The sequence below is a fragment of the Rattus rattus genome, chromosome 4, assembly GCF_011064425.1.
Source record: "Rattus rattus isolate New Zealand chromosome 4, Rrattus_CSIRO_v1, whole genome shotgun sequence".
Classification (NCBI taxonomy): domain Eukaryota; kingdom Metazoa; phylum Chordata; class Mammalia; order Rodentia; family Muridae; genus Rattus; species Rattus rattus.
In genome coordinates, this window is record NC_046157.1 from 96,805,814 (window position 1) to 96,833,506 (window position 27,693).

A 27,693-nucleotide genomic window follows, 5' to 3' on the forward strand; every position below is an offset into this window, starting at 1 on the left:
TATAGGTCCAGTTTGCTATGCACATTTGCTTTCCTGCGTATCCCACAAAACCAGAGGCTGGGTGTAGGAAGGTGGTCAGGGGAAGCCTGCCAATCTGAGAAAGGCTGTGGCCTCAGAGGATGCTATGCCTTAGTCTGCCAGCATAGCCAAGCCATTTGACCTTCAGGGCTAAACCCCTCCCATTCATTCCCTATATTAAAAATTTCTCAGAGAAGCCCAATCCATACACACGGGGTTCCTAAGGCTAGGAGAGTGCTCTAAATTGTAGGTGCCTTGAGGAAATTAAAACCTTCAACAAATAAAAATCTATCATCCCCAGTGTTTTAACCATTTACCTCTAAGTTTTATTTAAACGACGAGGAAATCCTTTTATATTGACAACAATCCTGTTACACAAAGATTTTTAGTAGCTCACATATGCAAAAAGAGGGTCACTTTTTTTCTTTTTTAAAGAAGGGAAGAGATATTTCTTCCAAAGTGCTGCAGGTAGAGGGGTTTTACTTGGAATGGAATCAGCATTCTCTCCTAGAATAAACAGGTTTTTGCCCTGGGCCATGCAAGGCTACAGCAGTCTGCTTCTATGCCAGGGACAGGCTTGTGGCTGAGGGGCTTAAATCTTTCAGTGTGTGTGTGTGTGTGTGTGTGTGTGTGTGTGTGTGTGTGTGTGTGTGTGTGTGTGTGAGAGAGAGAGAGAGAGAGAGAGAGAGAGAGAGAGAGAGAGAGAGAGAGAGAGAGAGAGAGAGAGATCTAGTGGTTGGAAAGGCAGGCGGGAAGAAGGGAAAATAATTCTTCAAAAGTGCCAGGTTTTAGAAACCATTGACTATTCAAAATCAAAAGCTAAACTGCCTAGCGAATTTCCTAAAGCAGAATACAGGTGGTCCCGGAACAGAGAGGGGGAAATTGGTAGGGGTGGGAGTGGGGGTGTGGAGGGGTGGGGTGGTGGGAGGGGTGCATTCCTACTCTCACTGAGTTCCTTCTAGTCCCAGCTGCTGGGTGAGGGAGCGCCCTGGGGGAAAGAAACGGAGCGGAATCGCGGAGGGTAGCCTTGCTGTCCTCAGACCCAAAGCCTCAGGGCTCGTGTGAGTGTCTGGTTTTCTAGGCGAGCGACCAGAACTCTGAGGGTGCTTTTGTCTTCTTCCCTCACCCTTCCGCAGGCAACTTTGTAAAGAATTTACGGATCTGCTGGCTCAGGACCGGACACCGATCGGAAACAGCCGGCCCAGCCCCATCCTGGAGCCGGGCATACAAAGCTGTCTCACGCACTTCAGTCTCATCACGCACGGCTTCGGTGCCCCGGCCATTTGCGCTGCGCTCACCGCCCTGCAGAACTATCTCACCGAGGCTCTCAAAGGCATGGACAAGATGTTCTTGAACAACACCACTAACAGGCACACGTCTGGGGAAGGCCCAGGTAGTAAAACTGGCGACAAGGAGGAGAAACACAGGAAATGAAAAAAAAAAAAAAAAATTAAAGAGAAGGAAAATGTTTTAAATACAAAAGGAAAACAGAAAAAAATAAATTTAGCTTTAACATATTGGATTGGCTTTGGAAGAATTATATTAGGTAGAATACACATACAATCAAAATTTTAAAAGAAAGCTAAATAACTTTAAAAAAAAAACTGAGGCGTACAACGGAGCAACAAACCAGCTCTCGGTGTCTATTTCAAGATACACGTGGAGACAACCGTCCGGATTTTCCACTTCGGTTCTTTCGAGTTTAGTAATACAGATAATAAAAGAAAACTATGATCCCCCTTTTGGAAAATAAACGTGAGACTAAACACGAGAACACGCTAACTTATTGGAAGAAAATTGGAGAAACGTTGGTGTCAATGCTTTTGAGAGCTGGTTGACTGAGACGCACGAACTTTTAAAGTTTTAATTTTAATTTTTTTTTCTTAAGGAAACTCGCACTCCGCGCCCTCCATTTCTCCTCAATCTCCTCACTGTTGCCTCCCTTTCTCCCCCTCCTCACAGCAGGACCGTGAACCTGCTGGGTGATCACCAGTGTGATTAGCCTCTCCGACGTTAGCCCCTTTGGTATCCAGACCTCGCCCTGCGTTCCTTTCAGCCCTGTGCCCAAGTCCCCACCTCCCCGCCACCCCCCCCCGCCCCGGTGTGTTTAATTAGGGAGGCCAGGGGTGGGGGTGGGGGACAGGCGGAGGCTCGAGCTTTTGATCCAGGCTTGAGAGCCGAGGCTCCCGCGGCAGAGGAAACCGATAAGTTGATTCATCATGGTTCCTTTCAGAAAGATGTTACTAGTTCCCAGACGTGACAGCACCTGTTCACAGAGAATATTGCATTTGTTATACTTGTGTCATCTAGAAATATAGTTTAAAAAAAAAGAAAAGAAAGAAAAAAACAAAACATGAAAACTTTGATTAGTATGTAATTCCTTCGGAGGGGTATGTACCATTTACTCTCTTCTGTTTCCCAAAGCTTTACCCGCATGGTTTATGAGCTTCTTCAAAGAAGACTTGGGCTTCCTACACAATCTATAAGGTACTGAGAAAAAAAAAAAAAAACCGATCCTTTTAAAGTTAAAGCCTCCGTGTCAGATTCGGCAGGTTTTACTTCTTTAAAGAAGCTCAAAGAGAATCATTTAGGAAGTGGCCAGTGTTGGGGAGCAGCATTGAATTTCTTGCTAAGGCACCTCAACGGGGGAAATTCCAGCAGGGGCGGGGCATGGCAAAAAGCATTTTAAGGGTGGTCGAGTCAGGAAGGCATCTTGCTTGGGAACCTATATTCTAAGGGTATTGTCTTAACTGAAAAAAAAAATGAATTCCATTTCCTCGGACTCTTTGGGGACCGATGTTCTAATGGGGAAAGACGCAGTTCTGCTGACGTAATTGGGGAAGACAGTCGTCAAACTACCATGACTCTGCTTTATGAATGAAACAGTTTTCCTTCTCAGACACACAGTTGTTTTGGTGTCTAGTTTGGTGCACAAAATGATGTACACACACACACACACACACACACACACACACACACACACACACACACCACAAAGCACAGAGCAAAGGAACAAGCTTGTATTTCAGCTTTGAATTCATGTCCAGATACATTGAGAATATTCCCAATGGATAAAGTTCCATGCTTTTAATGTATCTCTCTTCTCTTAGTCCAACATTTCACTATGCCCCGTCTTAATATTACCATGAAGTAAAGCCTGCATCTTTAACAAGATCAAGGAATAGAGTATTTGATTGGTGCACACATTTAGTTTGGGTACACGTGGTTCTTTTTCAACCACCTGGACGGGAATCTTTACAAAAGCCATTGGGATAAACATTCACATGTTTTCTGTGATTTACAGACAATCTCTTCCCCCCAAATAATCTGGACTCTCAGTCTTCCTATTCTTTTCCAATCCATTTTGTAGCAAGGGAAGGGGTTTCAGTTTTAGGGACCCTCTGGGGGCTTTGCTCAAAGGATTTTATTTGAGGAAAAGGAAAGTGAGTGGGTTTGAGATCCAGGAAGGTTGTAAACAAAAATAGAGGTCAGGCAACATCTCCTTTCCTGTCTCTAACTGCTGCTGAGTCCGGTAGGTTTTCAGGACACAGCCTCAGGCAAGCTGAAAGGAGTAGAAAGGGCAGGAAGAAGGCATTGTGCGAACTATTGACTCACATCTTTCCTCAGTTTAGAAGCCCACCCCTTTTGTCCGAGAGCCTGGACGCTTGCATTAGTTGAATTCTGATTGCACAAGGCCAACAGAAAACACATTGAAAAACATCGTCTCCTTTCCTTGCAGGGCAACGCGCCCCACGCGTGTGACATCGAGAGACGCGATGGATGCGCCTTGCTCTTACTGTGCAGGTCCTGGGAACATGTGGGCCACTGAAGCCCAGTGGTGTTGAGGACATAGAATCAGCAGCTGCTGGGGGCTCAAGCCGCACAGTCCCTTCTTGCTCTCGGCCTCACCCTAAGGGCTAAGGCAACTGAGAAAGGCTGGTTCCCGAGTAGGTAAAAGGGCGGCGCCCCACTGGCTGCTGGGGGGAGGGATCCCAGAGCTCGGTCGGTAAAACCCCTTTGCCGCAAGCGGTCACTCCCGGCCGGCCCTACTCTTAGAGAGGCTGTAGTTTGGAAAAGTCCAAACACTTTGAAACTTCCATGGATTCTTTATTGCCAGGAAGAAAACTGTCCCCACCCTTACTCTCCTGAAGTGTGGACATGAAATAAGAACTGTCATTCTAGGGTAGGTAGGCTCCCTTAGACGCCCTGGTGTCCACCGGAGCATCGCGAAGGTGCGGCTAGATAGACCGGGTTTGAGCCCCCTCCCCCACCTCCGGTGTTGTCTTCTGTTTCTCTTTTTTTCTCTCGCCCTCTTTCACTTCGGACCTTCCGCCCCATGCTGTCTTTAGCTAAGCCGGCTACATTTATCTGATAATTGAGTTATTAAAAGATTTGTTCTTTTTGGGGGGGTGTTTAAATCAATAAACAGTAGGATTAACACAAGAGTTTGCCTTTTAAGTCAAGGAAAACGTGTAAGGCCAGACCCTTTGAGTTTTGTTTTCAAACCAAACAGGTGAGTTATAGTCCCATCTTCTCCCCTGCACTCTGTAGACGCCTTATCTAGGCCCTCAACCCCTTCCCGCCACGCCCCCACTAAATGCTGGGTTCCAAAACCAAGTAACTAAAGACTGAAGAGTAAGCCTGTAAGTACTGGAGTTCTCCCTAGGCTCTTCTAGCCCCTTCTTTTTGAATGAAACATTCTCCTACTTGTATTCTGGGTCTCATGGAGTTTGTTCCTAGTGAGGATTCCCTCTCCAGAGACCTTTAACTTTTAACTTCCAGCCCAACTAGGAGGTAACTTACTTTTCTTCCTTTCCCCCGACTTACCTTGCAAGCTCCCACCTGTCTCTTACTCATTCCCGCAACCCTATCTACCTCTTCACCGTTAGCTTTCTCCAACCCTATATAAAGAGCTCAACGGGCTTTCAAAAAAAATCCGACTTCTGTTGGCATTGCCCAAGGAACTTTCTCTTAAGCAATGATTTCATATCCTATGGAAGCTGGTCGAATGGAAAACCCCAACACCCCAACTTTTCTACACACTTCCTTTATGGTTACAAGATCCATCCCTAGTTAGTGTATTGATAGAAAAGTTGTCACCATACCTGATATCCTGTGCGTGTAATACATTCTGTGGGAAGGAAATGATGACCTTAAACCATCAGACACTGCCTCAAGAGTTCTGAGAAACAAGAGCTCCCCTCCTTTAGTGATGTATATTAAATTATTGACAAAAGAAAAAAAAGTATTGGAATTTGTTTTCTTTAAAAAAAAAACGGAGTGAACACTATTTCTTCTTTAAATACAGACATTGATTCTCCTTTTGAGTTGGCCTCTAATTCAGTAACATTGTTTTTACCACCCAGTCAAGAGGTACCAACTGCCTCTTCCTGAGAGCACTCTGGAGGGTATCCGTGTTAAGTTTGTATATATTTATTTATGCTTAATTTAATGGGAATGTGTAAATATTATGAGCAAGTAGTTTGGGATTATTTATCTGTGAATCTATACCTCTGTGAATGGGTGGTTAAAAAAAAAAAAAAACAAAAAAACCACAAAAAAAAACGCTTGACCCTAGCTAGAATCCTATCCGAATTTTTCTGTTCTTTATAGACAAGCTGTTATGGTATTGGGTAGAAATTGGTTTGTTGTCCAGTGTTAATCTGATTTACATAAATAAAAAGATTGTTGTGTTCTTGTTGTGTTCTCCTCTTTAGTTCCTTAAACAAGGACATTGTATCATTCTACAGACAGAAAAGAGATATAGCAAAAAGTTTTCTTCTTTTTGCACCCTCCCCTCACTGAAGTACATACAGTGTTTTTGTTACAAAGAAATACAATAAATTTTGCTTATCAGAAAAATGAACACTTTAGTTTCTAGTAGGAGGTGCTTTTTTTTTACTTTTAAAATTTCAAATGGATACTAGTCCCAATCATATTTGTAATAAAAGTTCATATTAACTACATCTTATTGTTTGTTTTACCCTTAAAAGAAAAAAAAAAAGAAGTGTTATATTTACTTCCTGGGTGACTAAAAAATGCTGAGTCCTAGTCCAAGATGCTTACTGTGGGTGGTGAATGGGCTAGGTGTCCCCAGGTGTTGTTGCAAAACTGGGTGATGGCTCCTGCCCTTGGGGGTAGGGTGAGGGTGGAGGGGTGTTTAAGTAGTTCATTTCAGGATGGAATCTCTTCTTTGCTTCCTCAGTAAGGGTCTCTGGAAATAAATGATGAAAACGCTCCCTTGGCCAAAAAAGAGGATAGAATTGTGGTTCACGCTTAGGATGCTGTTTCTTATCTTGGGTTCTGAGGAGGCCAGCTTTTCTCGCTTGGGTTAATGGACTCTAGCTTAACCCCCTAAGCTCCAATGACTGAATGTCTCAATTGTATTTTGTCCCAAGGTAGGAATATCTTCCTGGAGGCCAGGAAAGCAAGGTCATTCAAGATATTCTGCAGTTTGTATGAGACACTGCGTCTCTTGGAGCATCACGGGCTTTATCTGTCTTTTCCTATGCCTCCATTGCCTAATATAATCATAAAAAGCAGAAATAACATCCAGTACATAATACAGAAATGGTACGTCCTGAGCTCAGATTATGCAAGAGTATGTAACATATAGTTGGCGCTTGAGTAATTAATAGTATGCCTCTCATAAAATTTCTGTTTTTCAAAGGAGTCTTGTCCATTTAGAGTCTCCTGTAGAGAAAAACAGAAGAGCTGGAAGAATCAGTTTTATGCTAGTCTTTCTAGTTCTAGGATTATGTATTAATTTAAAGGGAGGAGAGATTTTATGGCTAGAACTGTAAACAGTGAACTCAAAAATAAAATAAAATAAAAGGAGAAGGGAAGGGGAAAGAAGAAAGAACCCAAACAAAGCAAAACAAAACAGAAGTCCCACAGGAAGTGTCATTATGAGGGTGTGTGATCTATATAGCTTAAAAGAGCACTTTAGTTTTCTTTAGTGCTTTAGTCTCTTGCTCAGATGTGTTAACATTGGACTTCCCTTTCATTTGCTTAACAGAGTGTAGAGCTGGTTAGCACTGGGCAGAGAGAGAGAGAGAGAGAGAGAGAGAGAGAGAGAGAGAGAGAGAGAGAGAGAGAGTTGTGTTTGTTGTGGGTAATTTTACTGTATGGTGAGTTCCTACAGCAAGGGACGAAACAGCCTTGGATAAAGAGAAAACTGATCTATTACCCTGCAGGCAAACTCTGGACCAGCATGACTCGCCCACCAGTTTTTGGTAAGAAGTCAATGACTCCAGATTGTGTAAGCCAAACTCCAGATCTAGAGAGGCTATAACTGTGGGGAAAGAAATGGAGGTGCAGGATGTGCGGGGAGAAGGAATGGTTGGGAGCTGCGACCATCACTACGATACAAGACCATAGAAGACCTTAGGAAAGCAGAGCTCGCGGGATTGACCTTGCCCGCCTCCCAGAGCTGGAGTCCTTGCCCTCTCTGTGTGCCTGTAGCTCACCAGAGCAGCCACAAAACTTACCTTGCCTCCTCTAACCTATCACTGGCTTAAGGTCCTCATTAAGATAGAAGTTTTACGATTTAGAAATGTAAAGTCCTTATACATGGACTGACCCTGGACTCTGACCTCATAGGTAGCAATGAATATCCTAGTAAGAGCACCAGTGGAAGAGGAAGCCCTGGGTCCTGCTAAGACTGAACCCCCAGTAAACTAGACAGTTGGGGGGAGGGCGGCAATAGGGGGAGGGTGGGGAGGGGAACACCCATAAGGAAGGGGAGGGGGGAGGGGGATGTTTGCCCGGAAACCGGAAAAGGGAATAACACTCGAAATGTATATAAGAAATATTCAAGTTAAAAATAAAAAAAAAAAAAAAAAAAAAAAAAAAAGCTACCAAACAGAATCATACAGAGTTGCCAGAAAGGACTGATGGGGATAAGTAAGAGACAGTTCATACTTGTCCTGTCTCATCTTCAGTATACCGGAATAGTCAAAGGAATGACAGTGTGTGTGCATTCAGACTTGACCTGAACAAATGCTTATGTATAAAATACGACATTCAGCTTCAGAACTAGTTTTTAAGGTCACATATAGAAAATGTATACAATGACCAGTTGTCTTAATGTCTTAATTGCTGTGATAAAACACCATGACAACACACACAGAAGTCAGAGCCTTTTCTAAACACAAATTATAAACATAATGGGAAAGAAATGAGGGGGGAAATTTCATTTTCAGTAACTTCAAAAATGGGGAAGTGAATATGTTGGAAAAAATCCAACCAAGTGAAATATTTCTACAATAAAAATGTTAAGAAACTGAAAATAAATAAATTGAAGAAGATACTAAAAGACAAAAAAAAAAAAAAAGAAATGTAAAGTCCTTTCCTTTTCCTTATTTGAAAACAACTGGTCCCCTGTCCATCCCCCGCGGAGTGGGGGTGGGGGTAATGAGGGGGACCACCAGGCTGTTGATGGTCCTGTAGGTCCTCTCCTTTGCAAGAAGGTCCGTTACAGCTTCCAGACAAGACACCCTAGCTGCCTTGGTTGTCTGCCTTGTTGAAGACTCAGAAATTAAACGTGCAACGCACAAGTCCATTAATTTTAGCTTCCCATTAATCTATTTATAACGGAGCCGGCGGAGCTCTATAAATACGGTCCTATAAAATTGAAGTCTTTCCCATAAATCTTCCAAGTTGTTTATTTACATGTATTTCCTGGCCTTTTAATGGGTCCTCCTGTAAACTCAGGGAAGACGCTAGCCTACCCCACCCAGGACCGTGTGTGCGCTCTCCTCTCTCACTTCCCCCTGATCCCTCAAGGAGTTTGACGCAGATGCAGATCGGGTGCAGGGTAGGGTAGGGCTCAGAGGGTGAGATTCATTTTTTTTCTCCGTGATTTTGTTTCTTAGTTTCTACCCAAAACTCTCTCTCTTCCTACTCCCTCTCACAAGCCTCATGTTGATTTATATCGTCATAAACAGCATTCTTGCAACTGTATTTCCTCTCATAGCTTGGGGTGAGCTTCTTTTTTACGTCCCTGGCAGCCACTACTTTAAAATCGGGCCTCATAAATAACCTGAAGCGCTCGCTCAAGATGAGATCCGTCAAATGTCTTTCGGCATCCACTTTTCTAGTTTGGCTTTCTTCATGGCTCTCCCCAAGGTCACTGGTTGGTGCAGCCCAATTGACTTCTCTCCCGGGTGAGCCTACGCGCCACCCTAACCAGAACTGCACAATTTAGAGACTGGGTACCGAAGAAGTAATGCGTCCCCAGAAGCGGCTTGCAGGCGCGTGCACTGCGCGCGCGCGCTCCTCAGCTTGCGTGTAGCCAGCGGATGAGACTCCCGCAGCCCCACATCTGTGAGCCTTCTCTTGGAGGTCTGACTGGGTGTCACGGGCGCGCCCGCCTGCCCTTGCACGCGCACGAACGCCGCAGCGCTCTAGGGCGGATCCCCAGCAGCCACAGCCAGGCTGGCCCGGTGCCTCTGCCAGGGCTTCTCCTGCGTGCCACTTGGGGATCTAGTGTTGCAAACTGCTGCCACGTGGGCAGGACCCCTATAGGATTCCTCCCCCCCTCCCCGTCTCTTTCTCTCCACACCCTCCCTCCCCCACCAGAGCTTCTAATCCCGATCCAGGGAGTAGTTTTGTCACAGAACTTTAACGTACTTGACTCTGGTCCCATATTTGTTCTGGGCCTATTGGTACATGTTTCTTCTCCGAAGGGCATACTGGAGCTGACTTTAGCCAGAGGAGTGGGGAGGTCATGGGATGGAACAGTCACACCTGCTGCCCAGAGAGGCCTCTGCATAAAATCACTCTTTAAATTTAAGAAAAAGCCTCATAATGGCTGAAGGCCCTTACCAAAGCGTGACCTGCCCAGGCCCACCAGTTAACGTCCCAGGCGTGCCTGCTTTCAGATATTAGCAAACACTTCAAGGATGTGGTTGTCAGATGTCATTAACCAAGTCGTGCTCAGCGGCCATTTGATTAAGAGGGAGGAGGAAATAGTCATGGCGTATAAATAGAAAGGTGGTGGCGACGGTGGGATGTCAGGATTTTTCCACTTGAGTAGACAAATGTCCCAAGTGGTGTGTGTGAGTGAAAACAAACTGGCATGTGAGCGGTGGGGTACAGAGAGGTGGGGACAGGACGTTCTCTGGGACTGCAAAGAGAATCACACTTTTAGGATGGAAACTCCCCCAACTTGGTCTTACTACAGAGACTGGTGTGTATCATCAAGCCCTGATACGCTGGACTCTGACATCCCAACCCTCAATTAGCACCTTAGCGCACAAAAGGGCTGATGGCTATTCAGGTCGGCAGACTGTAACCTGTAATCGAATTTCTAAGGAAGTGGAATACACAGGACGTATTTAAAAAAGGAAAAAAAAAAACCTTGAAAATTGCTTTTTCCTTGCAGGTAGAAGTATAATGTCTGAGGAGCTGGTTCAAAAATGAGGGGACCCAAGCCATGACCCAAGCCAAAAAGAGCAAGCATCAAACCAAGCCAAACTTCAGTCCGCCATGGGCTGTTCTCAAATGACAAATGACAAAGAAACTTTTTGTGTGTGTGTGACTGTGCTAACTGGGAGAGTAAAGTATCAAGCTTTGACTAGGATGACCTGGTATAAATATCATCCCTGACAGGTGGTTTTGCCAGGTGACGAGATGAGAGACATGCCTTGGGGACTGCAGTTCAGGTGGGGACTACAGCTGCATGCAACACATGAGCTCAGGCTTGAACCTGCAGATCCCGAGTAAACACCGAGTAGGCACAACAAAGCAACATTTACCCAAGTCAATTTTCTTTGTCCTGATAGGGCCATGTGTTAAAGCTCTTGTTTTTGTTTTCTTCTTCTTCCTCCTTCTCTTCGTCTCATTTATCTATCTATCTATCTATCTATCTATCTATCTATCTATCTATCTATCTATCTATCTACCCATCTATCTATTTATATTTTGTTTGAGACAGAATATCCCTGGCTGTCCTGGAACTCCCTATGGAGACCAAGTTGGCCTTGAACTCGGATCTGCCTGTCTCTACCCACTCCATGTTTAAATGTCTTATACTTTAACCCTCTTCCTTTGTGGGTGGAAGTCTTGTAGTTATGGATTCCTAAAGATGGGGTACTTTCAAGGATGAAGCAGATTCAAGGCTGCCTTTGCTGGCTCATACATTTTCCCCACTTTTTAGGGATGCAGGATAAAGAGCCACAGGCACAAGCCCAGCTAACGAAATTGGCTCACTGGTGAGTCACTTGCTTCTGTATTCTATTCAAATATTCTGTTCTTTTGGAATGATAGGGGCCAGTCAAGACAACAGAGCTACATAATCCGAAGAAGGATCAAACTGACCTGGCTCCTTGTGACCTTTTACCCTTCCTTCAATTCTCAATACTGAACATCTGTGTTTCGTGGCCAGTGTCTGAAAGTAATAAAGACAATTAGAGCATTTCATTTTTTTTTTCTTGGCAAGGGGTTGGGTACTAGTGCAGAGGTTAAATATCTGTGGATGACACAGCTTTGTAGGCAGAATCTAGAGGGGTACCATCCACAGAGCCTTCCCCCTTTCAGGCCCCAGGAATGGAAAGAAGAATGCAAACCGTAAGCAGTTATGTTGCTCCTTTCTCTGTTTTTATTAGTTGGTGGACTTATTGATCTATCTTAAAAACATTCATTTGTTACTTCTACATCAGGGAAAGAAGAGAAGACAGCATCTAGCCTTTTCCTGGCCAGTTTTGAGTTTAATTCCCAAGTCCCTAAAGAACTTCTTACTTTCCTAACAACTTCATGAGATACACATCTCTTTCTTCACTCTCAACACAACCCCAAAGCAAAGCAATGTTAACTCCCTGGACAATACATATTCACCCACCACATGCTAATCGATTTATTGAGATGGATTTAACTGTTCAGTATATAAAACTGAAAAGTCCACTAATCTTGAGCCAATTTGAAAGGGTCAAAGATCTGAAAGAATGAGATATTCCAGAGATAACCAATTAGAGAAATTTATGTCCAAAAACAAATGTTGAGACTGAAAAAAGTCCCACATTTTCTCAGTACATGTTGTCCTTACGGCACTCAGCTGTGTTCTTTTGATGATCCAAAGCTTGCTTCTTGAAAAGGGCAACAACGGTCTGATCGTCACGGAGCCAAGCTGCTCCGTTAGGAAAGAGTGGCATTACTTAACAGTTTAAAAACTCACAGGTGCAGCTGAAACATGACAAAATATCTGTGGCTGTAGTTATAAGTCTTTAGAATCTCACTTGCAGGGAGCCGTCTTTTCTAATGAAGGACATTTGAAACAGTCACCTTAATTTGTAGAAGTGGGCGTGTCCAAGAGTCAGAACTTGGAGCCTGGAAATGAGCAGAGTTTTCCTATCACCTGGATACTGGATGGTCCGGTCGCTCTGCCCTGCGTGTTGCCACTCTAATGTGTACACAAAAACAAGCATTTGCAGTTGAATAGTCCAATGATTCTATTTCTAATCACATATGCTCGTAAGCACACAAAAGAGACTGTTTTCACTCCTCATTTCCTCTTGATGTTAGACATGTGTTGGGAATTTTGGACTTGTGACTTCTCCAGATCATATTTGTGACTTTGTTCTTACACATGGAGATTAGGAACCTACAAGGTGATAACTAGGTTATTCTTCCTCTCTCCCCCCCACCCTGTTAATAACGCTGTCCTTCCTTTCCTCTCCCCCATTGACTATCCCTCCCACCCCCCACCCCCCAGCATTCTGTCAAGCAATAGGCTGTAAAATAGTTATCCAGACCAGCAGCCAGGCAAGTGCCGTTTGAGAGTAATTTCTGCCCCAAGCATTTAGCCCAGGGCAAAGCAAGCGTGCTCTCTAACTGATCAACCTGGATATTTCATTATTCATTAATTTACTGTTTAACCAAATCCCACTCATTATCAGAGGCAACGCTTGGCAGAGCCCAGTGAACAGTAGCAGTTGGTGTCAGGCGTGGAGAATTGGCCCATTTGATCCTAGGCTGTTTTATTATTCAACACCACTGACTGAGAAAAAGGTCCATGAATAATAAAGAACCGAAGCGTGTTTGAACTGAGAAGCATGACACAGCCTTACAAAACAGCAGTTAGAAAATTAAAGGCAAGGTGGCCCAGACTTTGCATTTTTTATCTTGGCTGTGGGCACAGACATTTATAGCCCTACATTGTTTTCAATTATTTTTTTTTTAAGTCTTTAAGACAGAGGCATTTGTTTCAATGGCACCCTTTCAAAACAGGCCATTGAAGAACTCAGGAGCAAACTTACCCAGCAAGAAACAAACATGCCTCCAGATGGGAACTTGAAAACATAATTTCTAACCTTATAATCAGCTAGGTCCTTTGTGGCCCTTTTCAGCTATGGGGAAGATGAGGATGATTTTAAGTCTCTTTTGGACCTGCCATCCTCCATATCCTGGGTTGGTTTAATAAAATAATCCATGATGCCAATCAAGTGCTATATATTGCTTTCCAGTTTCCTGAAAACTCTTTGGGTCCAAAGGTACCTGATCATACGAAGAACATAAAAAGGATTTATGAAGACATAGATGATGCTTACTATCCCATTGATTTAGAAAGGGCCTATGAAGAGATATGTGGGAAGAGGAAGAAGTGTACAGTCTTGCAATGGCACCTCTTCTGAGTTTATTTGGGTAAGCATGGTCAGGAATCCCCTTGGGCTTTGGTTAACCTATAAAGCGTGGTTGAATATGCTTACCAGACACTTTTTTGGGGGGAGCTTGAAATTATGTGATCTTTAAGACTGACTGAAATTTCCTTGGCATTTGTCTTTGTGTCGTTTTAAATCCACCATTTAAACTTGAATACAGAACTAAGTCTAATCCAGCAATTTAAACAATATCTTTTATGGTGCCTTCTTCTGCCTAGCAACATGTTCTTTTATATACATATAGCTTATCCAAGAAGAGGAATAATACCATGAACTGCAACTATTTTTTTTTTCCAGATGAACCACAGCAGTGTAGGGGAAAGTTTCTGGGACTAGTAAATCCAGAGTAATATATATGTAATGTGACAAGATTCTGCATAATGTACCCTCGTTGAGTGGTGTCACCTCTAAGATAAGTTATATTGACACGTAAAAGGTCCTATCTAAAGGAAGAAGGTGGTCAGATCAAGTTTCAAGTGACTTTTATTTATTATTATTATTATTGTTTGTGGTGATGTTCAAACCTAGGACCCACACACGAGCTTCAGCATCTAGCCCCATTTTCAACCTCATTTGCAGTGAAGATGAATGCTGGCATCTGTGAACAAGGCTTGGAAATGCTACGGAGATGCTCAACTTCTTCTTAACCTAGTACATTTTCTTATTTGCCTCGAGTGCATCTGGAACTATTGTTAATGCATTGACTTGAACTTTCCCATGGAAAGCATTTATTTAATACTATCCAGCCTGACCTCTTAATTTTACATATAAGTGGGGAAAAGCATGTCTAATCTCCTGCACATTACTCCTGGCAGAACTGCAATTAGAGTTTGGCTCTGTGTTAGTTCCTTGTATCCTTGATGTGTCAAAACACTGACAAAAACAACTTAAGACCGGACTGGTTGAACTCTCAGTTGCATCATGATGGGGACTTCACGGTAGGAGGAACTTGGGGCACCTGGTCACATTGCAGTCCAATGAAGGCCAAAACTTACTTTACTTTCTTTTATTATTGGGTCAGGACCTCAGCCCACAGCTAAGATGATCTTCCTACATCAATTAAACTACAAAATCTCTTAGAGATTTGCCGAGAAGCTTCTCTTGTACCTGATTCTACATCCTGTCAAGTTGACATTCTATGTTAACTATCACCAACTTTTAAGTGTTCCTTTCTTTATAGTAGATCTTAGGCTTGAATTAGATTTTAGAGAGAGGGGTCAGTTTTTAAAAAAGGTTTACTTATTTTTATTTTATTTTATTTTTTAAAGATTTATTTATTTATTATATGTGAGTAGTACACCGTTTCTGTCTTCAGACACCAGAAGAGGGCGTCAGATCTCATTACAGATGGTTGTGAGCCACCAAGTGGTTGCTGGGATTTGAACTCAGGACCTCTGGAAGAGCAGTCGGTGCTCTTAACCACTGAGCCATCTCTCCAGCCCACTTATTTTTATTTACATTGATCTTCTATCTGTATGTCTGTGAGAGGGTGTAAGATGCCTTGGAACTGGAATTATAGACAGTTGTGAGCTGATATGTGGGTTCTGGGCATTGAACCCAGGTCCTGAGTCACCTCTCCATTTCAGTAGTTTTAAAGGATGAAATTTTAATTCTGATCTCAGAGATCAGGATAGCAGAATAAAAGGCAAGAGTAGCAGTACCACAGTTTTGGGTGTTAGGCAGAAGGTGATGAGAACTGTGAGATTGGAAGGGTCAAGGTAATACAATGAAAGCATTGTTGTTGCCCTCCCTAATGTTATAGGCTATTTATTTTGTTATTTAGTGTCTTAGTCAGGGTTCTCCAGAGTCATAGAAGTTATGACTTATTCCAACAATGATCAGCAGCAGCTGTGAATGGAAGTTTAAGGATCTAGCAGTGCCTCAGTCTTACAAGGCAGACAGGCAGGCGAAAAAGAGAGACTCTTCCTTCTTCCAATGTCCTTATGTAAATCTCCAGCAGAAGGTGTGTCCCATATTAAGGGTGTGTACCACCACGCCTGGATCTGTGACTTGCTTTGTCCCAGGTGACCTTGAACTTGGAGATCTCCTTGCCTTAAGCTCCTGGGATTCATAGCCACTTTGCCTCAAGATCTCCATATTAAGATCCAGGTCAGAAACTTGTATCTCCCAGCCTCAAGATCAGGATCAAAGGTGAGCCTTCCAATTCTGGATTGTAGTTCATTCCAGATATAGTCAAGTTGACAACCAGGAATAGCCACTATATTTAGTTACTATTAGAAATAAAAGATGTCCCTAGTTCAATTCCCAGCACCCATATGGTGGATCACAACCATCTATAATGGTGTCTGAAAAGATTTATTATTCTTAGAAAGAAATAAAAGAAAAGATATGATGGCACTGTGAGTATGCTAGAAACTTAAGTAAATATAAGGCCTTGAATTCTCAGATCATAAGCACCATTCTGAAACTCCACACTCCTGGATATGGCTATGAGAATTCCCAAAGTACAGAAGATTAAATAGCATCATAAAGTCCATCCACTTGGGAGCCACAAAACCTGAGTCTTCTTTCAATTTCAGCTTTGATCCAGATCGAGATATCAAATCTTTTCCTAAAGTGTAGTGTGATCTAGACTCTTAAGACAATCTAATGCTACTTTAAGTTCTTGAAATTTAGAACTTTAAAGGTCGGAAAGGTTGGTTCTCACAGTCTCTGGAATAAGGGTCACTCTTCAGAAAAGTTTTTGGCATGAAAAAAAAAAAGACCCAAAACCAACCAACCAAACACACAACCAACCAACCAAACACATAAACAACAAACAAACAAAACAAACAACGAACTAACCAAACAAAACCTAAGCATATTTTTAGGTCTCAGTGATGTCAAAAAGCAAATAAATCTGGTATAAATATTGCCCCATTCAAGGAAATTTTCCTTTCTAGCTTCTTTACCTCCTGGTGCAATTATTTATTCAACTTTTCAACCCATAGTATCTGAACATTGTCTACCCCCTTGGGAGAGTTTTGAAAAATACTAGTGTTCAAGTCCTGTTCTGTGATTTATTTGATCTGAGACCCAAGGATTGCTTCAAAAAATTCCCTGGTGATTCCCCTCAACAACGAAGATAGCAAAAATAACACTTTATGTTCTGAGAGTATTTTATCCCATGTCTCCCATGTTCTGTGTTTCTGTAATTCTATACAAGTTTATCTCTACAGGTATTTCATACTATAAGCCTGAATGATAAAGATTATGTATTAACCCACATAAAATATTGCACAGACGGATTGCTTGTCTATTTAATAAAGTTGGTCTGCCTCAAATTCTTGAAGTTACTGAAGTCTGGAATACAGACATATTCTAGGAAACAAGTGTTTTACTCCTGAAGGGAAGAATATTGTTCCAGTACTTGCAGTTATTTTCTCTCTCTCTCTGTCTCTCTCCTCCCTCCCACCCATTTTTTTACCCCCTTTCCATTCTTTCTTTCCTTCCTCCCTTCCTCTCCTCCCTCCCCCTCCCCCTTCCTTCCTTCCTTCCTTCCTTCTTCCTTCCTTCCTTCTTTTATTTTTTGATACATGGTTTCTTTGTGTAGCTAGTCCTGGTTGTCCTGGAACTAGCTCTGTGTCCTCTAGTGATCCCCCTCCCTGCCTCTGTGTCTCTAGTGATGTGATTAAAGGGGTGTGCCACTACCACCAGGCTTGATATTTGCAGTTGAAGTCAGGACGATCTGTTAGTTCACTAAAATGCTTCAGAATGGGACTACTATAGTCTCTAGCCTTTCTGCCCCCATTCTAGGCTTTTGACTCCATCCTGGATTTCTAGGTGACGTTTTCACATTCTATTTTGTTCTGTCCCCTTGGTCATTATTGAATTTTATTGCTGTTGATACAGGGCCTCCCCACTATGTTGACTGTCCAGGAACTCTTTGGGTAGCCCAGAATGGCCTCACAGTTGAAGAAATCTGCCTGTCTCAGCCTCCGAAGTGCTAAGATTAAAGGAAAATGCCACCACAGTTGATAAGAAAATTTTATTTAAACTTTACTTAGTGACTTAAAAAACAACTCTTAAAAGGACTGAAATCTAATTTTTTTCTATGCATTTCTAGCATATGCTATGGTTTTAATTTCTAACTCTGTGGGTAAGTAAAATGAAAAGGCATTTACAGGTTTCGCTCACCCTACTTTTCTAGGACACAGTACCTTCTTCAGTTAAGAATGAACTTGAAATGGGTACCTGGATATGCGTCATCAACACTTCCAACAACAAGGGGAGTTATCAGTCAAAGAGAAAATAATTTTATTTCCATTCTGCTTTTTTGACATGCAATTTGAATTTGGAACTTGAAGAAAAAAAATCTGCTTTTATTTTTTTACAATAAACCTGACATGCCAGGTGAGTGTAAGAGTATCCCTCTGATTTTATAGAACAGGAAACTGAAAATTGAAACTTGGACCCTCAGTTTCAACTTGGAGATTGTGGCAGAGCTGGACCTTTTTTTTTTTTTTTTAAATTCTGAGCTAAGCTGTTGTTTTGGGACCGGGTTTCTCTGTGTAGCCCTGGCTGTCCTAGAACTCACTCTGTAGACCAGGTTGGACTTCAATTCAGAGATTTTCTTGTCTCTGCCTTCAGAGTTCCTGGATTAAAGGCATGTGCCGCCATCACCCAGCCAAAGTCACTGTACTTATATTTTGGATGTACACACATTCTATACATATCACACAAATATGCACATATTGTTTTTTTCAGAGTACTTGAAAAAATCAAAAGCAGGATGAACACATCAACATGTTAATAGTTTGTTAATCTGTATTATCTACACAAAGACATGCATTCATTTGCGAGAAAATTAAACCATAGAGTACTGGAAAGATATGCAGCTTTTCTTTTTAAAGTATAAAAAATAAGGTCCATTTCAATAATTAAGAACCCCTACTTGGGTCTCTTTGAGTATCTACTTTGATTGATATGTGAAAATGCTTTTTAACTGTCCCCTAGATATCTGTGTATAATAATAGTCAAATAGTCAAATATGAAGACATGAGAAGTGATGTGATTTCTCAAAGATTAAATCCTTCCCTTGTAATTTTCATCTGCACTACTCACTTGTTCCACAGGTCTTCTCCATTGATAGGGTAAAAGCAAACTTCTGCTTAGCCACACCTTTGGAAGATCAGAAATTCTAGTCTGAGTGAGTCTGAATTAAGGAGGTTTCACATTATTTGCAACTTAGTAGGGTCTGTTCCATATATCTGCACACAACCTCATTTATCTGTATTTTTGTATGTTTACAAATATCCCATAGAGCTATTGACTTATCAGCAGACCTGAGATGCTTCAAATTACTTGATAGCTGCTTAACATGGATTTGCCTTCGTCCATCTGTAGCGGTGGAAGAATTCCGTTTCCTTCCATCTTTTTTTAGGAGGGTGCCAAAAGGTATAAGAATATGAAGCCATTTTAGCAGCCAGGCTCTTTGAAACTACTGAGCACACACAGTGTGGGTGTTCAGTTTAATCACACTGATGGATTTGCATGTAATGTCTCAATTCCAGATTCGCTCATTAGTGCGAGCCAGTCTTGACGTTCTCCCTGGTGAGCAGGGTGAAGGTGACTTCGACATCCTTAAGAGGGATGACTGGGTACTGACAATACCCAGGGAAAGACGGCGGGGGATGGGGGTGGGGGAGGTAGACACTGCCATATGAGGCTATAATCCTAACTGGTCAGTGCACGGAGAGCTTTATAATTCCTGACCACAGGATCTTTCCGTGAAATGCACAGGGAGAAGGGATATTCTTAGGATTAGCCAGCTGGCAATTTCTATATGCTTATTAAAATTATTTGAAGACATAGAGGGACCTTTAAACCCTATGAAAATAAGATAACTATATCAGCTTGGGAAATCATAAACTTCCCTCTTCCTCAAACTATTCGTCACAAAAAGTCAGGATGAAATACTTCCACACTCAAATTGTTTGCCAGTCGCGGTGGAGAAAGGGGAATGAAGAAAAGTGTGGTTTAAAAGCACTAGTAGCAGGAGCAGGGGACCCAGATGTCTCCTTTGAAGGACGGAAATCCTTTTCTCCTTGAAGAACCCGCAGGTCAGGCTTTTTAATTTGGGACAAAACGCAGTTTCGTTCCATCCCATGCAGAGTGTGGAGAGAGCCGCTCTTCTACTAAGAGCACGTGGACAGGCTGCCTCTTTGTATCAACACCCAAACGCTTGACCGGCAGATCCCGCACAATAGTGCACCAGAGAGAGCAAAGCACAGGCCATACTTCTGGGCCCTTTGTTTAGGGAAGAAAAACAAGCAACTTAACACTTACTAGTCATCGGAAAACAGGGCTACTCTAACCCTACAGAAGTAACATTAGAACAGTCCCGTGTGTGGATGATGTTCAGCGCATCTAGTGAGAGCTACCAGACTTCCCAACATTCTGTTTTACACACCTTCAGTTAGACACATTCTTGATAATTGAAATCAACCGTGTGTGCCCTTATAAACATACATACTTGTTATCCTTTCTTTGTCTTTAAATGTGTTTCTGAGTCAACCAAGCCTTCATTTTTCAGACTCCCAGAACATATACTCGGGGATAAAATACAGAATCCCTTTAGTAATTTGAAATTTTGATACTCTAGTTGAGAAGCTATCCTTCTCTTCTAATTGGAGTCCCCCCCGAGTCCCCCCCCCCCGAGTCCCCCCTGAGTCCCCCTGAGTCCCCCAGCCAGGGACCAAACCCAGGGCCTTAAGCCTAGGCAAGCGCTCACCACTGAGCTAAATCCCCAACCCTAATTGGAGTTTTCATGTCCAGTGCTTTAGCACACACATTTGGCTGGGCCTTAAGTGGACTTAGTGGAAAATCTTTCATGGGAAAATGTTGTGAAGGAGTGTTTATTTTAACTTTCAACAGCTTAGAAGGAGAGTGTCTTAATGTGTTTTCTTTTATTTTAACTTCAGTAGTGTGTGTGTGTGTGTGTGTGTGTGTGTGTGTGTGTGTGTGATATGGACACACATTTGCCACAGTGTTTGTGTGATCAGAGGGTCCTGGTGATGGAACTCAGGTGGTGGCAATCAGCTCTACCTACTGAGCCATCTCGCTGGCTGGCCCTTCTTCACATTTTTCCTGCACTTAATGCCTCCTAAGCAATTCTTTGGAATATTATAAGGTACACGGGATCAACCGAGCAAAAGAAAGTTGAGGAAAATCCATAGACAAATGATTAAACACTGTTTTAAACTGGCTCTCTCTGAAGGGCATTTTACCAGACCGAAATCCTTTAAACTGTAATAGAAAATGTGCTTACGAATTTGACTACAATGACCTAGGTGGGAAGCCAAAACAAAAACAAACAAACAAACAAACAAACAAACAAAAAACAAAAGAAACCCCCAAAACAAAAGAAGCAAACAAAACAAACAAACAAACAACAACAACAACAATAAATTAGAGTGTTTTTTTTTAAAGGTGTTGTGTGCACATGTGTGTGAATACAGGTCAAAGGAGGTGGCATACAATGAAGGGATTTTAATTGTTAGAAACAACTCTGATTTTTTCTGTCTTCTCCATCCTCCTCCTTTTCTTCTTCCTCCTCCTCTTTCTTCTCCTCCTCTTCTTCCTCCTCTTCTCTTCCTCTTCCTCTCTTTCTCTCTCTCTCTCTCTCTCTCTCTTTCTTTCCCGCTTCTCCTCCTCTTTTTACTTCAGAGACAGGGCATCCCCATTATTTCTGGTTGGCCTCAGGATCTCTATATAGACCAGACCAACTCTGAATGCACAGAAGTCTGCCTGGCAAGTCCTGGAGTTAAAAGAATGTGCCACCATGTCATGCATCTCCACTTCTTTTCATTAGATCATCTAGCCTGGAAGACAGAGAATCGTCCAGATGAGTTTTCAAAGAAAATATGAGTGAATAGAATATAAGGAAGAAAATGAAAGGAAGAGAAAGAAGAATTAAAAGGATCTATGACTTAGAAATGTGAACATAAAGGTAGATGTCTCACAACAACATTGGGCCATCACACAGATGAGTGTGTACCTGGCCATACATGTGTGCTTACACACATGGAAACACACACACACACACACACACACACACACACACACACACACACGGAAAAGTAAATAAGTAAATATAGGAACTGAGTTCCTATATCCAGATATAGTTCCTATATCCAGAGAAACACAAAGGCAGTCTAAAGAATGTTATGCTATTCCTTAGGTTGAGAGGTTAATGACATATTTAAAACTAAAGGATCATTTTAAAGCTGGGTTGGGCCATTTTGCTTTGCTTTGCTTTCCTTTTTATTTCCTTTGACCAGTCCTCTCCTTTCCCCCTTTTCGATCTTCTCCTATACCAGTTCTTTCTCTCACCTTCTACATTTTTTTTGTGTGTGTGTATATTTATTTCCACAGATCTAAGCTTCTATTTTATTTATTTATTACTTTCTAAAACAAATCGACCAGTCAAGGTCAGATCAGCAGCAATGGCTGTTTCAGAAATGGTGGTCAGGTTGCTGCATTCAAATTATGAAGACATAGGCATTGCATGCTAGGGTCATGCATTTCTCACATGTGTCAACGTAGAAGAAAGCAAAGTCATAAATCGTCAAGAAGGAATCATCCACCAGGCAACCTGAAACAAGTTAATTGAGTTTAAATCTAATTACGAGCTAGTTTTGACATCTAGGGACTATATCCCCATTTATTCATTTATGAAACGGTAATGTCATTTTATACTTGCCTTCTAGGGTTGCATTGATGATAAATATAATTAATATATGTAAAAGGATTTGGTTGTACAGCTATAAATGTTAATTTTCTAGGAACCTGGATTTTTCATTTATTAGAATAGCACTTCTTGTGAAATTAAAACAAATAAATAGCCAGATAAGGTAGCTCACACCTTTAATCCTTACACTTAGGAAATAGAGGCAGGTGTAACTCTGTGAGTTCAAGGACAGCCTGGTCTATATAGAGAGTTTTAGGCTAGCCAGGGCTACATAGAAAAGAAAAGCAAATAATCAAGAACTCAGTTTGTATTTTGTATGTGAAAGAAGAGGAAGAAAAATTAATTTGGTTAGGTTTATATGTGAAGGGAAATATAAAAACAAACAAACAACCTTTGAAGGTCTACTGTTATTGTGGGAGTAGATTGAAAGATGTGTGTTAATTGGTGCCCTTGAATAAGTTCTAATTTGATATAAAGATTGTTGAAGATGCATTTAACCTAGGATGAGATCATACTGGATAGGAGTATGCTCTGAACTTCAATGGTGGAAGCCCAGAGTTAAGGTTCTGGGGTGAATCAAGTATTCACTTAGGATATGTTAGGCCCTGGGTTCAAACCCCAGCAACTCCTGCTCCCCAAGTCACAAAAGTGTGTATGGCTCTGAGGAGCAAATTTGATAACACACAAAAATATGAGGAAGGTATATAAGATCCAGGTAGAAAGAGGCTGAAACAATGACTAAGTGTTTAAGACTCACTTGCTGCTCTTACAGAGGGCCTGGATTAGTTCCCAGTACCATTGATACCTCCCTCTAGTTGCATGGGAGCCAATGCTTTCTTCTGACCTCCATGGGCACCAAGCATGCACATGGCACACTCTACACATACAAGCAAAACACACATACACATTAGGAAAAAAAAGAAATGGCCAAGAAAGATACAGTGGAAAATTTAAAAAACAGAAACAGGCAAAAGTTGAATATGATCTATCTTCAGTGAGACATGTCAGAGATTGCTGCAAATCTCTACAACACAGCACAGGGATTGGAGTCTCTCCTAGATCTTTGAGAAGGAATTGAGCCTTCTAGGAGGGATTGAGTGTCAACACTTTAATTGTAGAGCTATGAGGAATACCATTTGTTGTGTTAAACGACCTACCTCACGGAAATTTGTAACAGTAGCTCCCAGAGACTAACACACCAGACTCCATGATAGAGGGATGCATCTTCTGTGTCAGCATCAACTGGGCTGACCAATAAAAATACAGTTTTTTGAGTCCCAGGCTAAGAAGACATGGTTAAAACCTCTTGAGATAGAATAGGTGAGTCAGACAGCCCAAGGGTGTTGACTGAGTAGTGAAGTTCCAGACTCATTGATCAAATACCAAGGGAAAGAAATTCACCAACCAGAACTCATTGTACCTATTTAACATCTGTTCAGTTATTTGATTAACACAGTCTTATCTGTAGACATAATTGATAACAACTCCGCTCCAGATAAAGGCAAGGAAAGTTTTATGACAATGTCTTTTCAGAGATATTATCTCTGGAAATCAGATAACTATATTTAAGTGTAATGAAGAAGTTTAGAAGGTCTTTTTGGTTTTTTTGTTTTTGTTTTTGTTTTTGTTCTGCAGTTATTTAAAAAAAAACTACCTAAGAAAATGTGTTTCCTTTAGATCACGATTTCTCATTTTTCCTTCATTTGCTAAGTCATAACTTGGCTTAAGATCAAAATCAGATATTATTTCTGAGTCAATGAGTTTATCATTAATAAAAAAAATACTTGAAAAAAATTGGAAAGGCTCCATCAGAAAGAAAATTGTGACTTGAAACCATTAGTAAGATGTTTTCTTGGAAAACCAAGAGTCATATTAGCACTTTAATGCTCTGAGAAAATATTACCATAAGAAAGGTTAGCAATTTCTGTTTAATGAAGGCTCTCTGTGACTGGCCTGGAACTGCTATGTAGACAAGGCTGGATTTTCATTCACAGTAACCAGTTTGCCTCAGCCTCCCGAGTGCTGGAATTGGGGCTTCAATGTGTGCATCTTCACACCCAGTTAGAAAAGACTTGGTTGAAAGAGACAACTCAAGGCACACACGCCAGCTAAATCTTACACAACTTCCTAATCTAAATGAGTCAAGAGAGCAATAAGAGGTTATCACTCGTAGCAAATAGAAAAATAAATAATTCTGAACTAAAAATCATCAACCAATTAATAAATAAACCTAAGAGAATGAAACTCTTGTTAGGAGCGGGATGCCAAACAATATATGCAGGAGGAATGGAAGAGTCTGGAAAAATATTGCTGTAATAATTGATTTGAGCACAAGACATCAATGGAGTCTAAAACTACTGAGTACAACTTGATGAAAGATTTGTATTAGCTCAAGGAATGGCTCCACTGACTGCTGAATTACAAAAGAAGAAATCCTATCAGTGCATAAACATAAACTCAAATACCTCCTAAATGTAATCACAAGGAAACATTGTATCAACTCAAATTTAGAAACATTACGGGGAACTTTATTATATTTTTCAAAAACATCAATGGCATGAAAGATAAAGATTAGCAAAGGAACCATTTCAGATTAATGACCAACCAGACATGGGACTAAGTACAATGTATGACCCTCCCCTCCAATTGCTGAGTGAGTTTGTTGAGAAAATTGGCGAATCTAAAATATGGTTTTCTTAGTTAAGGTTACTATTGCTGTGATGAAATACCACGACCAAAAGCAATAAGGGAAGTAAAGGTTTTATTTGGCTTATTCTTCCACATCACTGTTGACCAGTTGATCATCCACAGAATTTAGGGCAGGAACTCATGCAGGGCAAGAACTCCATGGAGGCAGAAGCTGTCGAAGAGGATGACATGGAGAGGTGGTGCTTACTGACTTGCTCCTAAGGCTTTCTCATTCTGATTGGTCTTTTTTTTTCCTTTTCTTTTATTGGATATTTTCTTTATTTACATTTCAAAATGTTATTCCCTGTCCCAATTTCCCCTCTGGAAATCCCCTATCCCATCCCTCCTCTCCCTGCTTCTATGAGGGTGCTTAGACTTCCCACCCTGGCATTCCTCTACACTTGGGCACAAAGCCCACAGGACAAAGGGCCTCTCCTCCCATTGATGCCTGACAAGGCCATCCTCTGCTACACATGCAGCTGAAGCCATGGGTCTCTCCATGTGTTTGGTTGGTGGTTTTATAGAACCAAGAAACACCAGCCCAAGGATTACCCCACCCACAAAGGGCTGGGCCCTCCCAAATTAGTCACTAATGCTCTCCATATTTGCCTCAGTTTGAAATCATTTTCTCAATCGATGTTCCTTCCTCTCAAATGATAATAGCTTGTGTCAAGTTGACATCTAAACTACTCAGGACGATGGCGAATGGATTGGAAAATAGTATCTGGGTGTTATGGTACCTGAATTGAATCTTAGCACTCTGGAGACATAAGCAAGAAGAACGCTGTAAGTGTGAGGCCAATTGGATCTACAGAGTGAGGTTCCAGGACTGTCAGGGCTCCACAGAGATCCAACCAACCAACCAACCAAGAAACCAATCACCCAACCACCCACCCACCCAGCAAATCCACCAACCAACCAAAACACCCAACAAAATAAATAAACATACAACATAATTTGGGAATTTTTGAAAAAACCTTTTTTCTTTAGAAATTATTAAGCAGGAGTTGTAATTGTGCTTTCTAGTGGTCATGTTTAGGCCTTCCCTATGATGGTAAGAAGAAAAAATGGCCATGCAGCATATTTGGATGACAAGTCCATATCCAACACTACATGCTTGTCAACACCACATAGGTATATTTGATGGTTGAAAATGGAGAACAGGTTTTTATGATTACGAAGTGTTCTAGTCTGTACAAAAGGAAAACATAATAGTAAGAACTCACTCAAGCCAGTCAATCTTGAAGCAAGATTTTTGACAAGAAATCTGTCTGAATTGAAACAAGACAAGCCAGTAGAAGCAAAGACTGAGCCTTAAATGAATCAATAATAAATTTGGAAATTAAATATTCCCCTCTATAAAAAAGCACTTGATAAACTATCAGGAAATAAAAATGATAAGGACCGTGGTGAAATTGACTTCATGTAAAGAGGAGCAATGTCTCTGCATAGGATTTTGTCATAAACATTTTCTAAGAGGAGCAGACAGAAGATAAACCCTTCTAATTTTAATGCAGTTTTAGTCCAAGAGGGCTAGTTTGTTTGTTTGTTTGTTTGTTTGTTTGTTTGTTTTCAATCCTTTTGACAGTCTAGTCTTCATACCCCTCCTGGTCTGATCCCTGACCCACTCCCCATTCCATACCCCTTCCCTCTAAGATGTCTCCACCCCTCACTCCTACTCCATACCCCCTCACTCCTACTCCATACCCCCTCACTCCTACTCCATACCCCCTCACTCCAAGAGGATGTCTCCACCCCTCACTCCTACATCAAGTCTCTTTCTTTTCTCACTGAGGCCAGACCCAGTAGTCCTCTGCTTTATATGTGTTGGGGGCCTCTTTATCAGCTGATGTATGCTGCCTGATTGGTGGCTCAGTGTCTGAGAGATCTCTGGGGTCCAGGTCAGTTGAGACTGCTGGTCTTTCAATGGGCTTGCCCTTCTCCTCAGCTTCTTCCAGCTTTCCCCCAATTCAGCCAGTGATTCTGGGCTTCTGTCCATTGGTTGGGTGCTAGTATCTGCAATTGACTCTTTCAGCAGCTTGAGCTGGACCCCAATTTGGGCCAGTCACTGGACCTCCTTTCTCTCATGCTCTTCTCCATTTTGTCGCTGCAATTCTTTCAGACAGGAACAATTCTAGGTTAGAACTTTTGACTGTAGCATGGCAACCGCATCCCTTCACTTGATGTCCTGTCTGTCCATTGAAAGTGGACTCTACAAGTCTCCCCTCCCCACTGTAGAGCACTTCATCCAAAGGTCCTCCCTTTGAGTCTTGAGAGTCTCTCACCTCCCAGTCTAGAGAGTCCCCACTTCCTACCGCAGGAAGTTGCCTGTTTCCATTCCTTCTGCTGGCCCTCAGGACTTCAGTCCTGTTTCCTCCCCTCCCCTCAATACCTGATCATGTTTCCCCCTTCTCCTCCCTGTCTCTTCTCTCACCCAGATCCCTCCCCCCAACCCTTGTTTTATAACTTATGTGGGAGGTGAGGTAGTGACTTACTGCTGCAATCTTTGGTTGACCATTTGACGGTTCAGTGTCAACATGAGGTTCTTAGAAGTCACAATTAGCTCATCTCTTTGTGCCTTCCATCCATCCTCTGAGTTCCCTTGGTGTTAATTCTTCATTTTCCCCCAGTTGGAAC

At 41.9% G+C, this 27,693-nt stretch overlaps 1 protein-coding gene across 1 annotated transcript in view; it reads left to right on the plus strand.

Moving 5' to 3' along the window:
* Tfap2b (transcription factor AP-2 beta) overlaps positions 1–5,984 on the plus strand; it is a 29,867-nt gene extending 23,883 nt beyond the window's left edge. Inside the window, exons 7-9 of the mRNA XM_032900845.1 lie at positions 1,155–1,411; positions 2,443–2,505; positions 3,758–5,984. Coding sequence (XP_032756736.1) covers positions 1,155–1,411; positions 2,443–2,504 — 319 coding nt within the window. The 3' untranslated portion in view covers position 2,505; positions 3,758–5,984. The remainder of the gene's footprint in view (positions 1–1,154; positions 1,412–2,442; positions 2,506–3,757) is intronic.
* The last annotated feature ends 21,709 nt before the right edge of the window (positions 5,985–27,693 follow it).